The 22,970-nt window shown below is 38.0% G+C and overlaps 1 protein-coding gene across 1 annotated transcript; it reads left to right on the top strand.

Annotated features, from left to right (window-relative positions):
- Window positions 1–8,168: 8,168 nt before the first annotated feature.
- Window positions 8,169–22,120, top strand: LOC137254167 (uncharacterized). Its single transcript, XM_067791899.1, has 5 exons — window positions 8,169–8,202; window positions 8,266–11,517; window positions 11,580–13,043; window positions 13,101–13,154; window positions 21,951–22,120. Exons 1-5 carry the CDS (start codon window positions 8,169–8,171, stop codon window positions 22,118–22,120), a joined length of 4,974 nt encoding a protein of 1,657 aa, XP_067648000.1.
- Window positions 22,121–22,970: the final 850 nt, after the last annotated feature.

The raw sequence follows: 22,970 nt of genomic DNA, 5'->3' as shown, positions 1-22,970 counted from the left end.
AGTAGCCATCTTTGGTTAGCTTGACTGTAGGAATACTCGTTTAGCATTAGCTTGCAAGTGGCAAAAGACATACCTAGGCGTTCTTTGTCAGGAAGAATCTGTCTGGTCGTACCCTGCCTAGCAAGTTCGTCTGCAGCGCAGTTTCCCTCTATGTCCTTGCGTCCCGGGACCTATGTGAGGTGTACACGGTTCTGTTGGGCCATCTCCTGAAGAGTTCGGCGACAGTTTAGTGTCAATTCGTAGTTGAATAAATAGGAACCAAGGGATTTTATTGCCGCTTGGATTTCGCTGAAAATAAAACTTTACTAAATACAATTTATTATTTCAATTAATTACTTAATTCTATGGAATATGCTGTCGGAATACCTAGTAATTACAATCAGCATATTTACTAGCATGACAAATGTACGAGTCTGGGAGCTACTCTTTTAAGGGAGGTTGAAAGGACGCGTTTCCAACCCTCTAGTGCTCTCAGCATATGGTAAAAAAGTTTTAAACATATATTTTTTAATTATTTGGTATTTCTAAGCTATTAGAATGTATTAGTATCCGATCAACACAGCTAAACACAGTGGTGGATTTGTTTTAATTACATATAAAATTTTAAAATTTTAAGCTTTTATGTATGTATAGTCTATAAAATCGTCCTAATCGCCCCCTCCCAAATCATGCTGGATCCGCCCCTGGTCAACATGTATTGGGATGTTGGAAAGAACGTGTTTCCAATCACCTCCCAATTTGTTTTAGTAATGACGCTGTGGGAATGCAAGTGATTCCGATCAGCAACAGCAAATACCGGCTGAAAGTACCGAGTTCCAGCGAAATTTAGTTGTTGGAACGTTCTGGAATGACCGTTGGCGTCGGATTTTCGTTTCCTTAAAGCCGGATGCATTGTATTTTGCTGCTTCCATTCCCTTTTCGTTCTCCAGTATCGGATATGTCATGCAAAAATAGAGAAAAAAAACTTTATCTTATTACAAGGGTTTTACAGTGCTCCAATAAACTTCTTTTTAAAGTGTTCAAGTAATCAAGTTATGCACGCGCGTCTTTCCCCCTCCCCCCCCCCCCCCCTCCCCTTTAACTGAATAACAAGATGTGTTCAATTTTAATTGAATGATATCTGGCAATTCTTTTTATTATGAAAAAAATCTTGAGAACTTTTATTTTGATATAAACCGACGTGTCCTAGTTTTAAGGAAAAAAATGATAAGTCCCTTTTTCATTGCCGTTTTAGTTTCGTGCCGCACTCTTACGAATATATTTATAAGTTTCGCTTTTAGTCACTCTAAGGGCTTCATTCTGTATTGCGAACGATAGCTCAGACGAACGATTCGCCTCCAAACGATTTCGTCTAGCAATGGTACTCTTTATCATTTTCGTTCGGCCTTTACGGTTCTTACTTTATGTCAAACAGGAAGGCGGAGGCAATTGTCAAATGATATGTTACCATCGTTTAACATAGTGCAAATACACTTGCGATTTGTCTCTAAGGCGAAACGAACGTCCGTTTCGTAATAGAGAATGAGGGTCTAAAATAAATATGTAAATTTTGTATCGGTTATGGAGATGATTTATTGTGGAATTATTATGTCAGAAGAGAACAAAAGCTACTATTTTTGGCATCGGCATTAAAACCGTTATGATTATACATATTGTAAACAATGCAACACTAAATAAATACAAGCATTCATATATACTTATGTATGTACGTATATATGTAAAAGGAATTATTTTTTACAGTATTTATTTAATAATATCACAAAAGTCTGCAATTGGTATTAGAATATCCGCTTATGCCGAATCACATACGCTCGCTATTAAATTGCTTAATTAATAAATGTGAACTTTTAAAATAAATTAAAGCAATAAATGTGGTTGTTGTTTATGTTAAATGTATCCTTTACATACATACTTACATATGTAACTAGCAAACCACTTTGAATCATTGAATAGATAGACTTTGACCTTTCAACTCTAAGGCAGTTATAATTCAAACGTCAAAACATTATTTTGTAGAGATTCATCCGCAAGAAAAAAGTTATTTCCCGTTTTTCGAAATTAGCCTCCAAACCATATATGTATATGCCCATATAGGCTTTCGAAATTGAACCCGTCTAATATATGTATATTTTTTTGTTATTGTGTTTAAAAAATTAAAATAAAAATAAAATTGTAGGGAATGGGATTGGTTTTCCTAAGGGAAGCTTAATAGCATCTGCCGACAGAGCCACGAATGTCTTCTGTCGTCATAACAATTAGAAGGGCTGTGAAGAATAATAAAATACGCGCAAGCAAAATTATTAATCCTCTTTATTTGCCAGTGGTTGATCAACTGACTGATGTGCAAAATCTTTTTACAATGCAAAGCTCGAATTTAGCTAAAGAATTGAGTGCATATTCAAAATATGAAAATATGTTACCGTTAAGTTTGCATTCTTGAACGATAGTGGCGAATGTTATTAGGATTATAGCAACTTAATCTTCGTGTTCCAATGACACATGAACCAGATAGGGATAGAGATTTAACATGCAAATGCAACAACAATGTGAACCATATGGAATTTGCATGTTAAATCTCTATCTGGTTCATGTGTCATTTGAACACGAGGAATATTACATACAGTAAAGGTTATAAAAATTAACTTCCCGAGCGTTAAATGTTTACAATGCACAAATATCAATAGAACATAACAAAATATAACATTTGCTTAAATATTAATAATTGTATTTAAATAATAGTATGTGCCGTTAAAAAAAAAATTAAGCACTTCCTTTATATAAATGAACAAAAATCAGAAAAATTTCTCTTGCTTTCTTGTATTTTTGTTAAGCTTTGATTTTTAAATTTTGACATAGAAATTGTATTAACTCTTTATGAGAAGTAAAAATATAAATGTGGAGCACACATTAATTGGATTGGAAAGTTGGTAGGAAAGGAGATATTATTAGTCAATCAATTGCGCTCCACCTTTATATTTTTACTTATCATAAATATTTTTGCAATTTCTAAATCAAAATTTAAAAATCAAAGTGTAGCAAGAATACGTCTTTATATAAGGAGACACTTTTCGCTGATTTTTGTCCATTTATATAAAGGAAGTGCTTAAAATTTTTTTATTTTATTTTCTCCTTTTCTTACATTTTCTCGGTGTCTTAACCTATCGGTTAAGTTTGACGCTTGTAGCTCAATGAGTACTTACATAAAAATCAATCCCAAAATTCCCTCCGTTTCGTACGATTTTTCTAAATATCTCATCCCGTGCGCCCCTAGCGAATCTGTTGTCATCGACCTCTGAATTAAGTTTGAAATTTCAAGTCTCTAGCTAATCGAGAATTTACTTAAAAGCTGGTTTCAAAATTTTCAAATTCTTATATAATTATTTCGATCCGTGCGCCACCTAACGGATTTTTTGTTTGTTGCATAAAGTTTCACGTTTGTAGCTCAATGAGAAGTTACTTAAAAGCGATATCAAGATTTGTATGAAAAGCGGACAAACATTCAACCGACCTAATATAAAGGAAATAAAAAAATAAATAAGAGTTTTACGTTCGTTTATCGATCAAGTCAAATATTTGGGAGTCATTCTGGATAGGAAGCTATTATGGAGTGACCATATAGTGAAGCGATCCAAGAAGGCAGCAGCAAAGCTGTTCACCTGCAAGAGGGCAATTGGCACCTCCTGGGGATTCTCCCCTAAGGTGACCTACTGGATTTACACAGCCATTGTGCGCCCGATTCTTCTTTATAGTGCCTTGGTCTGGTGGCCTGCACTAGCTAAAAGTACATATCTTAAAATGCTTCAAAAGGTGCAACGGAGTTCGGAGCTCTGCATTACCGGGGCTCCCGGCTCCACTCCAGATTCCGTTACATACATACATGGATACAGTATGCTCTTTCGTAGATGTGCCATGCATCCACTTCTATCATTAATAAAGGAATGTGTTTTTCGCATTATGTGCAAGGTTTCAAATCTATGGCCATTTGGGCCGGTCATAAGTTCAATTGACCTTATGTCACCCCACCATCACATTAATGCATTGTCATTGAGCCTTGATACGTGCGCAAAGTTTCAATCAAACTTATGGCCATTCAAAGTGTTAATAAGGCCAATTGACCTTATGTCACCGCACCATCACATTAATGCATTGTCATCGAGCCTTGATACGTTTGCAAAGTTTCAATCAAACTTATGCCCATTCAAAGTGGCAATAACGTCAATTGACCTTATGTCACCACACCATCACATTAATGCATTGTCATCGAGCCTTGATACGTGTGCAAAGTTTCAATCAAACTTATGGCCATTCAATGTGGTAATAAGGCCAATTGACCGTATGACCGTTGACCTTATGTTACCGCACCATCACATTAATGCATTGTCATCGAGCATTGATACGTGTGCAAAGTTTCAATCAAACTTATGGCCATTCAAAGTGGTAATAAGGCCAATTGACCTTATGGCCGTTGACCTTATGTCACCACACCACCACATTAATGCATTGTCATCGGTCCTTGATAAGTATGCAAAGTTTCAAATTAATCAGACTTCTAGAAACCGGTGAAAATTAAGCTCAAAGATTCCGTTACGTACATAGATACAGGCCAAGCTAATAAAAGCTTGTCAAAAAGGAAAATGTAGGCCTGCTCGCCTTCTTTTCTTATTTCAGAGGTATATTTGTTTCTATTCAAGCTTATTTTAATACCTTGTCAAAGGATTAATTTAAAAGCGATGAATTACACAGCCGAACTCGAATCTCCTATAAGAATTGAACTATCGGGTCCAGTTCGACCGTACCCCCAAAACATGCTCAATCACCAACAAATTAAATGGTGTTAAATAATATTTAGAAAATTTAATAATTTCAATTGGAGTTCAATTGTAATTTTCTGAGCTTAAATTGAAAATTCTGGCCTTCAATTGTAATTGTAGCTAAGCTCGTCCAAAAATGTCGGCAGGAGTATCAAAAGACGCACTTTAATTTATTTTCAATCTTAAACGACGCGTGGACTCATTGCAGATTAGAGCATTTGTAAACGTTGTCTAAGACTATGTGAAAACTTAAACTAGACTATTTTCATTTTCATATTTGACTTCTAATCGTTAATTAAATAACTAGATTCCCCATATAAATGTTTTTTTTTTTTCGATAATCGGTAGTTATGAACAAATTTTAAGTATAGCGATTGTTTTTCCTAGTCTTAGAACAATTTAGGGTGTAATCTCTAAAAGGGAAACACGAAAAACAAGATAAACGTGAAAATTTTACAACTAAAAATCGAGTTCGTATTGTGAATTTTTGGTAGATTGGGGCATCTAAGACGGGACCACGTTTACACCTGCCCTAACCTACAATAACTCCTCAATAGGTAATCTACCTGATTAAATATGTTCCAGCCCAAGGATTTCGCACTTCCCTTTTATTTTGTGATTCCAGTTAGAGATTACACTCTACCGGGGGTATTTTTTCTATGAAAAAAATCCGCGTCTCTAAATTTGTTCTTACCCCTGATTATCGAAGTTGAAAATAGGAATCTAGTTATTTAATCAGTGATTAGGAGTTAGTACGAAAATGAAGATAATTTCTTATATGTAAACTATTTCTAACACTAACTCCAGAACGTTTTTAGCAATCGCAGAATTTTTTAAAAATTATAGTAATCCTATATGACACTACCTTATTTTTGCTTGGATTCCAACCTGAAAAAACTGACGAAACTTTATCGGAAAATCAAATTACAAAAACAATTTGCAACAAGAGAAAGAGAGACCAATATTGTTCACAAAATTAAATTATTTGGCATGTTTTTGTTTATTTTTTCATTAACATATTTCAAAACAAACACAATGCAAATAACACAGACAAATTATTTCGCGTTCTGGTGGGTCACTTATTTCACACGAAAATTCATTTTCAAACTAAAAACAAAATTTTGATTTGTAAGAAAATATTAAGAAAAAACAACCGAATGTCAAAAAACCTAACGAAATACAAACTGGTTCGATTGTTTTTAACCAACTAGATTGTATTTTCTTTGTTGAAAATTGAAGAAAAAATACACGAAAATAAAGCAGTGTCATATAGGTATAAAAAAGCGTTTCCAATAATCGAATCTGTCATTAATAGAATTCCAAGAACTAGTCGATGAATCATAATCGATTATTTTACTCAACAACTTTACGAATAGATTCGAATAGTCGATTATCAAGTGCTCTAGTACTTAACGAATTTTTCATATTTGTCCTCCTTTACCATTCCTGAAAATTTCAAACAGGCAAGGGTTCTGCCGCAGTTTAAACGTGTGAAGCCAAAAAGAAGAATAATATCCCTTCAGACGGTGTAGCCATGCCGATGCTTAAAAACCCTCGCAATGAGGGATTCAAATATATAGAGCATGTCTTCAACCTGTTTTTGTCCACCCTCGTCATCCCCGAAAAGGGATGAGACGAGGGGGGCACCGCTACTAAAGCCTGGTGAAGCAGCTAATGTATGAGACTCATATCGTCCGCTATCTCTCCTATCGCCAGTAGCCAAGAAACTCAAATCCTTCCTGCTCCCCTATTTCAACACAAACCTGCGACTTGCCAATCATCAGCACAGCTTACGAAAACTACATAGCACCATCACCGCGCTAAACCCCATCAACACACAGATAAATTGCGGATTGAAACAAGAACCCCACCACAGAAGATTACTCGCAGCGCTAGAATTATAAAAAGCTTTTGATATAGTTAGTCACTTCTAGACTTCGAATTCAGTACAATTCAGGAACGTAACAGCTAAGACCACAAGAATTAAAGGGGTGTTAAAAGGTGGTGTTCTATCCCCGCTTTTGTTTAAGTGCTACATATCGAAGCTCCGTTCTCCACCTGAAGCAGTTACTATTGTATACTACTCTGATGACTGGACGATAATGGCAGCAGTTCCCGACCCTCCCATAGATGAGCTATGCAATGAAATAAACGACTGTCTCTCCAGTTTCTAGACATTGAAACAAAAATAATCCTCGGCGACCTTTGGCCGGTCCCTTGTATGCTACGCGTCCCCAATATTGTCGCCGAGCCTAAGCGATATACACTGGAAGAAACGGCAGCTCTGTCAAAGCACCGCTCTCACAACTGATACGGGTTGTCTCCTTATGTCCCGAGAACAGCTTCTACTTAGTGAGGTGAAAGTACTCCCCATAAGGAGAGAAATGAAATGCTGAACAAATAGCTTCTGATGAGTACGCAGAAACCTGGGCATTCCAACATACCACTGATTGAAGAGGCCCCGCCTGCCAGGAACTTAAGAAGTCATCACCGCAAGCATCATGAGGAAATACGACCCCTTACAATTCAGCCGTATGTAGAAGAAACGCACAGTCCTCCGTGATATTCACAAAAAGGATTCGGACCTCTATTCCAGGAATTGCCCGGCGAACCCCATTCTCAAAGTAAAATATCAGTGGTAGAGGAAAGCAACCTCCACAGGGAGACGTGCGTCACTCTAACTCAACTTCGATCTGTATACTGTAACAGGGTAAACTCCGACTTATCCAGAATCAACCCCGACATACATAATGTATGTCCTGCTTGCAACGTGTCCCCACTTGACACCAACCATCTTTTCAATTGCTATGTGGAACGAACGCTTCTAACACCTCTTTCCATTTGGGCCACCCCTGTTGAAACTGCAAGTTTCCTCGGACTGCTTGTAGAGGATATTGATGACCATTAGTGAGTAGTCGTACCTATGGGATGAGGCGAAGCACTACCACACCAACAACGAAAATAATATCGACTGATATTTTAACATTACAGCGAAAATTGTGGAAAACAATTTAGCAGTAATCATTCGGAAATTCAGTACAATAAAACTTACCGGATGAATAGGTGTATCCATTCAATAATTGCTCCGAAATTATCAAAATTAAATCGAATTCTCTGATTTTACGATATACGTATGTTTACTTGAGTTCTATGTTATCTCCAATTTGTGTGACAATTTTGATTCAAAGAAAAATTTTTAAAATTTTATTCAGTTATTTTTGATTTGTTATATTTTTATTTGAAGAAGTCGGTTGGTGAAATTTAATTGAAATTTGTTTTGAACATCCATCGTTTATTTCTTAAGATTTCTTTGGATTTAAAGAAAAAATAAGAAAGATAAGTTAATTTTATGTGTTGATGGGCTTTCGTTATCAGGAGCTCAAAGAAAGGGGTAAGACTCAAGATTTTTTTTTTCTAAATCTCAATTATATTTCTAAATGATACGTACGTATAGGGGACAGCATTGAACTTGAGCGCAGGGAAAGCTTTACCACTGAACGTAGTCATAACGGGTATATAAAACGTAAGAAGACCGTCGTGCGTGAACGATTCCAACATCCGGATGCAAAAGAATTAAAAAATAATCGAAAAAAGCAAAGGCCGCAAAGTGAAGTTCTAACAACGCAACGGCGAGGTACTGAATCGGTACGAACCACCACCGAAACTTTCGGTTATTCACCGGACAGCAGTACGTTAATAAGTCATTGCCGTGATAAATCGCACTTGGAGCGTGCAGTCAATCGTACTTCAGTGCAATTGAAACGTTTGGCACATGAAATTGATAATGAAATTGCTAAATTGAAACGTGAACGCGACAAACTAATGTTAAGACCGCATCCGCATCCGTTGATGCGTAACGCAGCCATACAAAACGATCTACAGTGTGACATCGGATCAAAAACAGCAGCAACAACAAATGCAAATCTCAAACATTTTAATGCAATCGCTGATAATATTGAATTCACAGTAGAAAAATTCTCAAGTCAGCATAAATTTGTTTGTACCTCACCACGTTACGCACGCGACGAACAGACGTCGTGTCGACCGCGTATGCGTACCATAGGTTTGCAAAAGGATACACAACGTAATAGTAGTGTTTTCTGTGATAGCCTACAGAATCTCAAAGCAAAACTCGATACTGCACTGCAAAAGTCTGAGACCAATCTGGCCAATTTGAAGGCAAACGATGTACTCAATCCGGCACCACCAAATTTGTATGCTTTCGACTATGGTGGTACTGGTGATGGTCAAAATGCATTGAAAATTTATCATTCACAAAATTGTCGTTACGCCGGCGGATGTAATGCAAATGCCAATTGTGATTGTCAAAAAATTTGCGAACGCTATAATGCCGTTGGAAATTACAATGGAATGTTATGTAACAAAAATACCTATGTGGAGAAAGGTGTAACACCGTGTAGTGAGTATAATTATTGCCGCGATGAATATCACTACGACTATCCGAGACCGAATTTACCTTATAGACCATGTACGCCATGCCTACCATATCAACCAAGTCAGCAACCGTGTAAGCCGTGTGTTGTCCCCTGTTTACCACCTTGCCCAACATATAGTGAAACTCAACCATCGAAGCCTAAGATGCAAGTCATTTATGGACGTCGCATGAGTGATCTGAATACGGATGAGTTTTATCATCCCACCGGCGGTTCGTCACCTAGAAATACCAAGCATGGTACTGCGAAGCGTGCAAGCACCAAAGAGTGTATAACCGTTGATGTACCAAAAGATGGTCGCACAACTGTCGATATTGAGAGACACGGCCGTGCACCAAGCAAATCACGTCGAAAGCGTGCAGATGAAGATAGCATTAAGCAACGAGGTTCAAAATCGCATGAAGCAGGATCTCCGGATAACTCGAATGCCAAGCGCCCGACGCGTGAACGAAACACACGTCGCAAAAGTGAGTCATCCGGCAGTGCAGACTCCTCAGAAAGGTTGCGACACATAAGTAACAAAGGGAAATTACTCGAAATAACGTTCACAAAAGAGAGACGTCGCAAAGCCTCAACGGGTTCGGGTGATGAAGGTATACCCCACGAGCAGCCAAAATCAGTCCGTGAGTATACACGTGAAGCAAAACGTTCAATGAAGCAGATGACAATTACCGCATATAAACCATGTAAACCAGTGGAAAGCGAAGGCGAATCTGAAGGCGATAGAAGGAAAAGAAAAGCATGGAATAGTAGAGATAAAGCTGCTAATAGCAAATATGAAGATGACAAAACTTGGGATGAACGTTTAAGGCGCGGCGAACAACAACCTAGGGTTGAACAGCCTTATACAGATGAGGTTTGGAGAGAAGGTATTCCTACCATAACAGAATTTTATGATAACTACCGTGTGGGTGATACGTGGGAAGCTGAAGAAAGCAATGTAGCTCAGCAGCATTATGTAGGAGCTTATAGAGATAGTTTTCAAATATCAACACGTGACAGCTACGACATTTTACCGGTACAAAAAGATACCGTTCGAGATCTACCACCCTTACGCAGTCCAGTTCGTGGACGTCGTTTATACCACAATGAACAAAAAGATTCCAATGAAGAGAATATCATACACAGCTCGCAAACACCTTATGGTAGATATACAGCGGAAAGTAATATTGGACAAGATAGTCCAACAAGAGCTGGCATAAGATCGGATTCGTTATCCCACTCTTCTGGCGATAAAGCAAGACGAGGTGCTGCCGCAGTTGCAAAACATAAATCATATTTCCCACGCGAACACGATGCTGGCTACAAAAGTGACCAACGATATATGGCCGACAAAGCGTCACGTGGAGATCGTGAATCTATAACAGCCTCTAAGACTGTTTATGCACAAGATGAAAAGCCTCGCTCTGCTCGCGCTTATGATTATGGTGTTGGACCTGAGTCTAAAAAAAAACCTATGGAGGAGAGTTCGTTACGTGCAGACTACGAACAGGACAGTAAAACACTTTCCGGAACTATTTATGCTTCAGACACTAAGCCACGTTCAGCACGCAATTTTAAGACTGTTGATGAAAAACCGAGTTCAGCACGAGCCTACGATCATAGTAAAGGCTCTAAATCGGCCATCTATGCTTCTGACGAAAAACCTCGTTCACCACGACACTATGATGATAGTAAAGGTCCTAAGTCGAATAAAATTAATTTTGGGGAGAGTCTATCATTTGCACGCGACGAACCCAGTGGCATGACCAAATCTGGTGGACAGTCTATAGAAGCTAGGCCACAGACTGCTAACGGTACGCCGTATGAAACTGCCCCCGGTAATGAACAATTACGAAACGCTGATTTCAGCCCGACTACGAAGCAAACTTCTAAAAAAACGGAAGGGAAGGCTGCCGTGAGTCGCTTTCAAGGTGACAATTCTAATGACGGTTATGTTAAAGATGAGAAAACGCTTGAAAAACTCAATGAAGGAAAGAGTGGTAAGCCCCAAATCAAGGAAGGATATGCGGAAAAAGTTAAGGTAGCACCTTCAGGCGAATATGGAGCGAATGTTTCTAGTGCAGATGAGCATAAGAGGGAAGTTGAGAAAAGTAAATTAGTACCACAAGAAATGTCAGGTTTAAAAAGTGAAAAATTCGAAATAGATTCTACACGCGCTGGCAAAGATTTAGATTACCATGGTCCAAAAGTTCCGGATATACACATTGAAGACTCTGACGAAAGTGCCAGAAGTGGCAAAAGCGGAAGAGGTAATTTCGGCTTTTAAAGAATCACATTCCTTTATAGTCATTTGCAATTTTTCCTTACATAGACGAAAGTGCTAGAATAAGCTTGGCTGAACGAGCTAAATTCGCTATCAAAGGAGAAATGGTTTTGGAGCCAAAATATTCTCACGATGCAAATCAGCCAGAAAACACGGAAGATCGCACAACGCATGTTGGTAAGACAGGTAGTCCAAGTGGTTCGTATCGAAAACCGGATACTATTAGCGCAACAGGGAAGGACAGTGGAAGTTCTCACGATACCAATCAGCTAGCAAACACGGAAGATCGCACAAAGCAAGTTGGAAAGACAGGTAGTCCAAGTGGTTCGTATCGGAAACCGAATACTATTAGCGCAACAGGGAAGGACAGCGGAAGTTCTGCACGCCTTAAAAATACAGACACATTCGGTGACTCTCAGACATACGGTAGGATGTGTGAAACGACATATAAAGATAACCACCAACAACTAAGCCCATTTCCAAGTCTTGAATCACCAAGAATATATATGCGTCCACGTACTAAATGCCCAGATTATAGTACTGTATGCTTACCTCCAAGTGTTTGCATTAAAAAGTCAAGCGCACGTGGAAACTGCGTTGAGAATGCTGGGGATATATATATGTGCAAGCCAGAGTTATTCAACACTTGTCAGCCATTATCACCTCGTCCATGTCTCACGCCGAATCGTAGCTCTAACGAAATACCTTACGAGAAATTAGGCGACCAATACACCCATTCGCCGGTTAGACAATTAGCCGCAAGCTCACATTTAGCTGTCGCTTTACAACCAGACGCTGCGTCAGGAAACTTTATACCCTCGCCATCACCAAAAATGTCTAAAAACTGTATATATCTGCGATCGACCGGAACACAATATTCAGCGACAATTATTGAAAACCACGAAGAGCGGTGCGCCCCACAATATATTCCACTTCCGAAAGACTGTAGTCAAATGTCCTTAACAGAGCAAAAGGATCCGCCAACGCCAAGCCGCCCTCAATCATATGATGCTCCCTGTGAAAATTTTCAAACAGTTGCCAGCACTCCACAAAATAATTATAAATTTCTTTGTGACGCGGAATGTGAAGAGTATGATGATAAAACAAATCTCAACAATGATCAATGGTGTCAACGGGTAGAAATCACAAACTCTGGGAAAACACAGATTTGCATGGGATTACAACAAGCAAAAGACAATGTACCGCTGTTGGATTGTAAAAACTACTTTTTACCATGGCAGCACGACCAAAAATTTATTCCCGGTCAACCGATGAGCGATTGCGATGTGCAAGATGTTGGCATTAAACAACGTGCGCGCTATCAAAGCCTGACAGACCGACGAATGCCACGTTTCAATGCAACTATGCCGCCGCATCAGGAATTGCCCGAAGAAGAAGCTAGATGTGCGGAGGAAATACCACAATATAAGCCGCAGCCTCGTGTTAAATTTATGGAGCAGAGCTTACGGCACTACGAGAATTCTAATTCATGCTGTCATCCCCAAGCGGAAGGTGGTAATAATTGTATTATAAACTTTCTCCTTATAATTTTTTTTTCTTAATTCAAAGAATCAAACTTTCGAGCCGCACCATTAGAACCCACGCTTGAATATGGAGCAAATGGTAAGTTACAAAGACCTGTGAACTGTAGGATATTTTTGATCATTGCGTATACTGGGTTGGGTTCTCTCTTTTTTAGTTTTACGTAATAAAAACAGTTACAAATGTTGGCAAATTTATTTGCGTGGGGGAGGTTATGGCGTAGAAGGGTTAATGTGGTCATATAAATCGTTCCCGAGATGGTCGGGCTAGTACCATAATGTTGTTTTGTTACCGGAGCGTACCGGATCTATACCCGGCAAAGGACCATCAAAATGATAACACTCCCCAAAACCTTCGGGGAGTGTCTTTATCGTTAATACAACAACAACATCAACAGGAATCCCTCAAACAATGTCGAATCATATTCAATAACAGCTGCGCATCATAGAAAGATAGTGTGTTACCAAAGGATTGCCTATCAATCCTAACGAAACTCTTGTTGGTGTTTTTGTTGACGTAGCGATAAGGACACTCCCCGAAGGTTTGGGGAGTGTTATCGACGTTGATGGTTCTTTGCCGGATGCATATCCGGTATGGCCGGTAACAAGCACCATTAAGGTACTTGCCCGAGTCTCGGGAACGATTTAGTTTGACCACATGAAACCTTCTAGTCCATCCCGCCTCGCCAGAGCCTCGCCTGCTAAAGAAACAGGATTCGCAACGGGTAGGTGAGGTTGACAATCGGGTTGGAGAAGCTATAAATTGCACTGGCAACCCCTTGCCGCGGGTATATTTTAAGCCCCCTAATCCATTGGGTATCCTAGTGCCTTTTATACGGAGAAGAAAACTATCCATGCTAGAACCATCCCTGGGTGGCACAAAACCCATTTTTCAATGGATACAAAATACTTAGGGGTTGCAAGGACAAAACCTTCACCTGGCATTCTCATCTAGGTGCTACCGTGACCAAAGCAACAAGAGCTTTTTTTGTCTCCACTCGACTTCCTGGTAAAACATGGGGGTCAACTCCCAAAATGTTATACTGGACATTTAATACCATTGTGAAGCCAACACTCACCTATGCTTCCTTAGTTTGGTGGTGGAAGACCACGCATAGAACAGCAATAACAAAACTAAGCAAACTGCATCGACTAGTTTGTATTGGCATAACGGATGCGATGAGAACGGACCCTGCTGATGCACTTTGGAACATCTAGGGACTACCTCCCTTGCCTATTGTAGTAGAGAAAGAGGCAACGGTTCCCCCATAAATTCAGAAAACAAAAATTCAGAAACACATTTTTTCAGAAAACATTAGTCAGAACCCTTTTTTCAGAAAGCCAAAATTCAGAAGTCAAAACTCACAAACAAAAATTCAGAAATCAAATTTCAGAAGCCAAAATTCGGAAGTCAAATTTGACTTCTGAAATTTTACTTCTGAATTTTTTTCAGCCAGGAACACAGTAACGTCGCAAGAAAGCGTTATATTCAATCGAATTATGGAATATGTATAATATCACCAAATTCGATGAAGTCCGTACAAATAATTCCATCGAAAAGTGGCACAACGACACTCGAAGTGCGTTTGGGACACACCCTAACATATTTAATTGCATAAATAAAACAAGTAAGGACGGGACTGTCTTCGGCTGTGCCGAAGACTTCATACCTTTCATGAATCGGGCTGAACAATAATCTTATCCCGTTCGTAATCTCCAAATAATCGGATGTATAAGATAAATATAAAATAAACAAGTAAGGAAGGCTAAGTTCGGGTGTAACCGAACATTACATACTCAGCTGACAGCTATGGAGACAAAATAAGGGAAAATCACCGTGTAGGAAAATGAACCTAGGGTAACCCTGGAATGTGTTTGTATGACGTGTGTATCAAATGGAAGGTATTAAAGAGTATTTTAAGAGGGAGTAGCACATAGTTCTATAGGTGGACGCCTTTTCGAGATATCGCCATAAAGGTGCACCAGGGGTGACTCTAGAACAGGCATGCTTAACCAACGAACCGATATCATTTCGTTACGATAATTAACGTTAATAAACGAAACAAAGTCATTTCGTTTCGTTTATTAACGTTAAAAACGTCAAATTAGCGAAATGATTTCGTTTCGTTTTCTGCCATATCAAAACGAAATCAAATCGTTTATGTTGATTATTAATTTAAAACTATGCTGGCAAAGCTGATTGATGGCGGAGTCATTAAAGGTGAAAGCATTCGCCAAGCTGATTGCAACTTTTCTCATGAATTTTGACAGTACGAACATTTCTCAGAGTATTTTTGACATTACCACCAACGAATTACACAAACAAATTACATGGAGTTTGTGTGTGTATGTGCCCTCGTTGTTACCACCTTACGGCTTCACCATGGCTATAGCATTGCCAGCACAATTCAAACATAAAGTATCACGTTTTTGTTAACGTTTTTAACGTAAACGAAAGCTTTTCGTTTCGGTTAAAAACGAGATACAATTTATCTTGATAATTTCTTTATCGATAATATTTCGAAGTGTTTCAACGGAAACGGTGGAAATTTTTTGATAAACGATTAGCTTAACGTTAAGGTGCATCCCTGCTCTAGAATTTGTTTGTACGATATGGGTATCAAATGAAAGGTGTTAATGAGTATTTTAAAAGGGAGTTGGCCTTAGTTCTATAGGTGGACGCCTTTTCGAGATATCGTTATAAAGGTGGACCAGGGTTGACTCTAGAATGCGTTTGTACAATATGGGTATCAAACGAAAGGTAATAATGAGTATTTTAAAAGGGAGTGGGCCTTAGTTCTATAGGTGGACGCCTTTTCGAGGTATCGCCATAAAGGTGGACCAGGGGTGACTCTAGAATTTGTTTGTACGATATGGGTATCAAGTGAAAGGTGTTAATGAGTATTTTAAAAGGGAGTGGGCCTTAGTTCTATAGGTGGACGCCTTTTCGAGATATCGCCATAAAGATGCACCAGGGGTGACTCTAGAATTTGTTTGTACGATATGGGTATAAAATGAAAGGTGTTAATGAGTATTTTAAAAGGGAGTGGGCCTTAGTTCTATAGGTGGACGCCTTTTCGAGATATCGTTATAAAGGTGGACCAGGGTTGACTCTAGAATGCGTTTGTACGATATGGGTATGAAACGAAAGGTAATAATGAGTATTTTAAAAGGGAGTGGGCCTTAGTTCTATAGGTGGACGCCTTTTCCAGATATCGCCATAAAGGAGGACCAGGGGTGACTCTAGAATTTGCTTTTACGATATGGGTATCAAATTAAAGGTATTAATGGGGGTTTTAAAAGGGAGTGGTGGTAGTTGTATATGTGCAGGCGTTTTCGAGATATCGACCAAAATGTGGGCCAGGGTGACCCAGAACAGCATCTTTCGGGTACCGCTAATTTATTCATATATGTCATACCACGAAAAGTATTCCTGCCATGATTCCAAGGGCTTTTGATTTCGCCCTGCAGAACTTTTTCATTTTCTTCTACCTAATATGGTATGTAGGTGTCACACCCATTTTACAAAGTTTTTTTCTAAAGTTATATTTTGCGTCAATAAACCAATCCAATTACCATGTTTCATCCCGTTTTTAGTATTTGATATAGAATTATGGCATATTTTTAATTATTCGTTTTTTCGAAATCGAAAAAGGGGGCGTGGTCATAGTCGGATTTAGGCCATTTTTATATCAATACAAAGTGAGTTCAGATAAGTAAATATGTATCGATTTTTGCTCAAGTTATCGTGTTAACGGCCGAGCGGAAGGTCAGACTGTCGACTGTGTATAAAAACTGGGCGTGGCTTCAACCGATTTTTCACAGAAAAGAGTTATCGTCCTAGAATCTAAGCCCCTACCAAATTTCACAAGGATTGGTAAATTTTTGTTCGACTTATGGCATTAAAAGTATTCTAGACGAATTAAATGAAAAAGGGCGGAACCATGCCCATTTTAAAATTTTCTTTTGTTTTTGTATTTTGTTGCACCATATCATTACTGGAGTTGAATGTTGACATAATTTACTTATATACTGTAAAGATATTAAACTTTTTTTTAAAATTTGACTTTAAAAAATTTTTTTTTAAAGTGGGCGTGGTCGTTCTCCGATTTTGCTAATTTTTATTATGCACACATATTGTAATAGGAGCAACGTGCCTGCCAAATTTCATAATGATATCTTCAACGACTGCCAAATTACAGCTTGTAAAACTTTTAAATTACCTTCTTTTAAAAGTGGGCGGTGCCACGTCCATTGTCCAAAATTTTACTAATTTTCTATTCTGGGTCATAAGTTCAACTCACCTACCAAGTTTCATCGCTTTATCCGTCTTTGGTAATGAATTATCGCACTTTTTGTGTTTTTCGAAATTTTCAATATCGAAAAAGTGGGCGTGGTTATAGTCCGATTTCGTTCATTTTAAATAGCGATCTGAGATGAGTACCCAGGAACCAAGATACCTCAAAATTTACTCAATAAATCGTGTTAAAGGACGGACGGATGGACATGGCTCAATCAAATTTTTTTTCGATACTGATGATTTTGATATATGGAAGTCTATATCTATCTCGATTCCTTTATACCTGTACAACCAACTGTTATCCAATCAAAGTTATTATACTCTGTCAGCTCTGCTCAACTGAGTATAAAAATGGCAAAAAAACCCCTTATCTGAACGATCGGTTGTATGGGATATATATTATATATAGCTCCGATTGAAATGGTTTTTACAGGAAATCTTCTATGATATATTAGAATATATTACCGAGTTTCACGTTTATACTTTCTAAATTGCGGCAGGAATAACCAAAGTCGGCTTATCTGAACGATCGGTTGTATGGGAGATATATGTTATAATGGTCCGATACTACCGGATCCGACAAACGTCTAATATAATACAAAAATACATCCGTGTGCCAAAATTTCATTGAGATATCTCAAAATCTGAGGGACTAGTTTGCGTTCAAACAGACAGACGGACGGGCAGACGGACATGGCTATATCAACTCAGTTCGATGTTGCTGTTGTTGTTGTAGCGATAAGGTGCTCCCCGAAGGCTTTGGGGAGTGTTATCGATGTGATCGTCCTTTGCCGGATACATATTCGGTACGCTCCGGTAACACAGTACCAATAAGGTGCTAGCCCGACCATCTCGGGAACGATTTATGTGGCCACATTAAACCTTCAGGCCATCCCTCGCTCCCCACCCCAAGTTCCATGAGGAGCTTGGGGTCGCCAGAGCCTCGTATTTTAGTGAAACAGGATTCGCCGCGGATAGGTGAGGTTGACAATTGGGTTTGGAGAAGCTATATATTGCGCTGGCAACCTGGAGAGTTGCGCTACACAGCCCCTTGAATCTGGATCGCCCTGATCAATTCGGTATACTTAATGGTGAGTATATCTTCCATATTTCTCAACGTTATAAACATCGGACCAAAGTTAATATACCATTTGATGTTCATGAAAGTTATAATAAACAAGTAAATGTGTCTATGTTCGGGTGTAACCGAACATTATATACTCAGCGTGAGCTTCAATTGTATATTTCATTTCAGATAAATTACTCTTCCACATAACATGTGGCACCGCCCATTTAAAAAAAAAATTTCTCCCCATTTCCTTTTACAATAAAACTTGATAAGTGAAATATCATTGATTCAAAACAATTTTTTGCTAAGTTATAGCTTATTATTCTAGTCTACGACCCTTTTAAACTTGTTTTATATCTAATTTGCCGTGGTCTTTAACCGATCCCGTCCATTTTTACTAGAAATATTTTCTGCTATAAGGAAAATATATGTACACAATTTCATTACGATATGTTAATTTTTATTCGAGCTCCCGAAACATAGAAAATTGCTTAGTCATAAAAGGGGCGGTGTCCACCCATTTTCAAAAATTTTAGTGTTTTGAAATTTAATGTTGTAATTCAATTTAGAAAGTAAATTGCTATTGACACAAAGCTCTTTTTCGTCTACGGCCCTTTTTAAAAAGTTTTATATAAAAGTGGGCGTGGTCTTTAACCGATCTCCTCCATTTTTCCCAGAAATATTTCCTGCTATAGGGAAAATTTGTGTACCCAATTTTATTACGATCCGTTAATTTTTCTTCGAGTTATGGCTCCCGAAACATAGAAAATTGCTCTTAGTCATAAAAGCGGCGGTGCCACGCTCATTTTTTTGAAATTTGAAATTTTTCCTATTTATTGTTATAAATCCACTTGGGAAATGAAATACCATTGATATAAAGCTCTTTTTTGTAAAGATATAGCTTCTTTTATTCGTCCACGACCCTTTTAAAAATCTTTTATATAAAAGTGGGCGTGGTCTTTAACCGATTTCGTTCTTTTTCTTCAAACATTCCTTATAGTAAAGGCAACCTCTCTGCCGAATTTTGTTACGATAGGTTTAACGATTTGTGATTAATAATATTTGTAAAATTGATTTTATCATAATTGGGCGGTGCCACGCCCATTTTAAACAAATTTTTTTCAAGAGTCTCAATATCAGTCCACATGTCAAATTTCAACATTCTAGGTGTATTATTTACTAAATTATCAGGTTTTTTGTTTTCCAAAATTTTTTAAATATATAAAGAGTGGGCGTGGCTATCATCCGATTTCGTTCATTTTCAATACCAATCAATTTTGGGTCCAGATAAGCTAGTGTACCAAATTTGGTGAAGGTATATCAATATTTACTCGTGTTATCGTGCTAACGGACGGACGGACGGGCATGGTTCAATCAAGTTTTTTTTCGATGCTGATGATGTTGATATATGGAAGTCTATATCTATCTCGATTCCTTTATACCTGTACAACCAAACGTTATCCAATCAAAGTTAATATACTCTGTGTGCAAAGCACGCTAAGTATAAAAACGAACAGGCAATAATAGAAACAAAACTGCAAAATTTTCAGCTGGAGGAGAGCCATATCGGAAGCGCAAGAATAAATATAAAGACTTCGTTTTTTAATACTGTAAATTCAAAAGATCGCGGATTGGAATCGAGCTCAAGGCCTAACAATAACTATTTCATCATTATTATTGTTATAATTAATTTTTTCTTAGTTGAAACAACAAAAATTGTTAATACATCCCAGAGCACGGGGAAAAAGTGTCAATAAAATATGACACTATGGCATCATTGCCATGAAACAAGTCCAATTTTCACATCCATTCTGCAACAGATGTCGCAGTGCTGTGAATATCAATTGGCAAGAAACAGGGTAGAAGTAGAAATAATGAAGACAAACAAATAACCGCTGTGATAGCTGAATGGTTATAGCAGCGGCGCTTAAACGTTGCCGATGAAGGAATTTAGCAGTTCCCGAAATGGATCTATACAACGATCTTTGGCAGTTGTCTAAATTTTTTCTTTCTTCTATTCTAATTTAAAATTTTTTTAATTAAGAAAAAAATGTATCATAACAATAATAATGATAAAATAATTATTGTTAGGCCTTGAGCTCGATTCGTACCCGCGATCTTACAAATCAGTAGGCCGATATAACACCAAAAAATTGTAAATTCATTTGAAAAAGATAAACGCGAAAAAAAAATAATTAACTACATGCTTGCTATTGCATACAATTCAAAATTTTAGATTGTACTACTTTTTCTTTATACATAATTCCTTCCAAATAAATAAACGTTTTTGAATTTTGAGAAAAATTTTGTTTTTTCTGTCGTCTGATTACTTTCTGAATTTTGACTTCTGAATTCTGCCTTCTGAAATTTGACTTCTGAAATTAGACTTCTGAGATTTGACTTCTGAGTTTTGACCTCTGAATTTTGTCTTTCTGAAAAAAGGGTTTTGACAAATTTTTTCTGAAAAAATGTGTTTCTGAATTTATGGGGGCACCAGAGGCAACACTTGCTGCACTAGGACTTCAAAATATTTCTTAACTATAGAGCGGAGACATAACACGGCGCATGAGGGTTATAATAAAATGCATAGGAATTCCCATATAGGATGTATCGAACTTTGATGACGGAAAAACTGGAGCTGATGTCTATGGGTCGAAAATAAAGAAACCGATACCAATAGGATGCTACTCCACTATTTTTCAGGAAGAAATTCATTAGCGTCCTAAACGATCTGGGAGCCAAAAACAAAGCTTTTTAGGGTGGACTCCTGGGCATCGGCGACATGAATGTAATGAACAGGCAGATTAACTAGCCAAGCAGGGTTCTTTAACAGCATTCTATGGTCCAAAGTCCTTCTGTGGACTCACAAAGATACACACTAGGGGAACCATAAGTAACTGAGAAACAGAGCAGTTCAGACAACACCTGATTAATAGATCTGGGTAAAGACAGGCTAATTGTGTATACTTCCAGCAACAAGAGTATCAATCAAACTTATTAATCTAAGCAGAGAGGACCTACGAACTCTGAGTGGGAGCTATACAGGACACTGGCTCACTTTCGTGAACTTGAGGATGAAATCGCGGTTAACATTCAGAATTACTTCATTGCGAATGTGTCGCTATGGCAAGGCAGAGGCTCTCCCATATACGTTTCGCGACTCTTAATCCCTTCGTTATAAGCCTTATATACAATAATAGACTGAAAGGTCAAACACAATAGGTCGACATAAAGCTCGCAGTGCGTCGAGGCCTAATAATAATAAAATAAAATCTACGCCTAATGTTGAGCTTATTTTAACAAAAAATCTGGCTGCTCATATTAGTTTACAGCTCTAGAAAACTCTTTTGTTTTGTAAAATTGGTATCTATATTTTGAGTATTTTTGTCTCGAAATCATTGCGTTTTGGGAGTAATATTTGAAGAGTACAAAGTTGACAAATTTCATTTAATATATTTTCCCTAGTTCAACCTCACTTAAACTTTTCCACTCCTTTTTCTATCCTACAGAACGTCCTGGCTTTAATAACTGCCGTGAATTTCAACAAATACCTCAATTTACAGGGTGTCCTTGTATGTTTAAAACTTATCTGAATATGATAACGCTTTACTATCCAAATTGTCGTATTCCTGACGACGTTGCTGCTGAACATGAGAATGGTTGTTGTAATGTTGAATGATGCAGATAAGCACCCGTATATACATATATATGTTAGTCTTATGTATTTAAATGTATGTATGTAAATATTATCATCATATTAATTATTTCTAATTGCTGTTTTTATGTACGGGTCCCTTTTTCGCTCTTATTTGGAATCCAAATCTATAAATAAAGTTTTGGTTGTAAAGATATGTATGTAGATATTCGGGCTATTAAAGAGCTTTGGGCAATTTTGGTCGTAGTGCTTTTGTTTAGCTAAATTTTATTAAAATAATTTGTTAACAAGTAAGGAAGGTTAAGTTCGGGTGTAACCGAACATTACATACTCAGTTGAGAGCTATGGTGACAACATAAGGGAAAATAACCATGTAGGAAAATGAACCGAGGGAAACCCTGGAATGTGTTTGTATGACATGTGTATCAAATGAAAGGCATTAAAGAGTATTTTATGAGGGAGTGGGCCACAGTTTTATAGGTGGACGCCATTTAGGGATATAGCCATAAAGGTGGACCAGGGGTGACCCTCGAATTTGTTTGTACGATATGGGTATCAAATGAAAGGGGTTAATGAACATTTTAAAATGGAGTGGGCCTTAGTTCTATAGGTGGACGCCTTTTCGAGATATCGCCACAAAGGTGGACCAGGGGTGACCCTAGAATTTGTTTGTACAATATGGGCATCAAACTAATGGTGTTAATGAGTATTTTAAAAGGGAGTGGGCCTTAGTTCCATAGGTGGACGCCGTTTCGAGATATCGCCATAAAGGTGGACCAGGGGTGACTCTAGAATGTGTTTGTACGATATGGGTATCAAATTAAAGGTGTTAATGAGTATTTTAAAAGGGAGTAATCCTTAGTTCCATAGGTGG

Source organism: Eurosta solidaginis, chromosome 5 (genome assembly GCF_040869045.1).
Source record: "Eurosta solidaginis isolate ZX-2024a chromosome 5, ASM4086904v1, whole genome shotgun sequence".
NCBI classification, from domain to species: Eukaryota; Metazoa; Arthropoda; class Insecta; order Diptera; family Tephritidae; genus Eurosta; species Eurosta solidaginis.
Note: the sequence above shows the minus strand (reverse complement) of the source record. Positions and strands in the feature narration are given on the sequence as shown.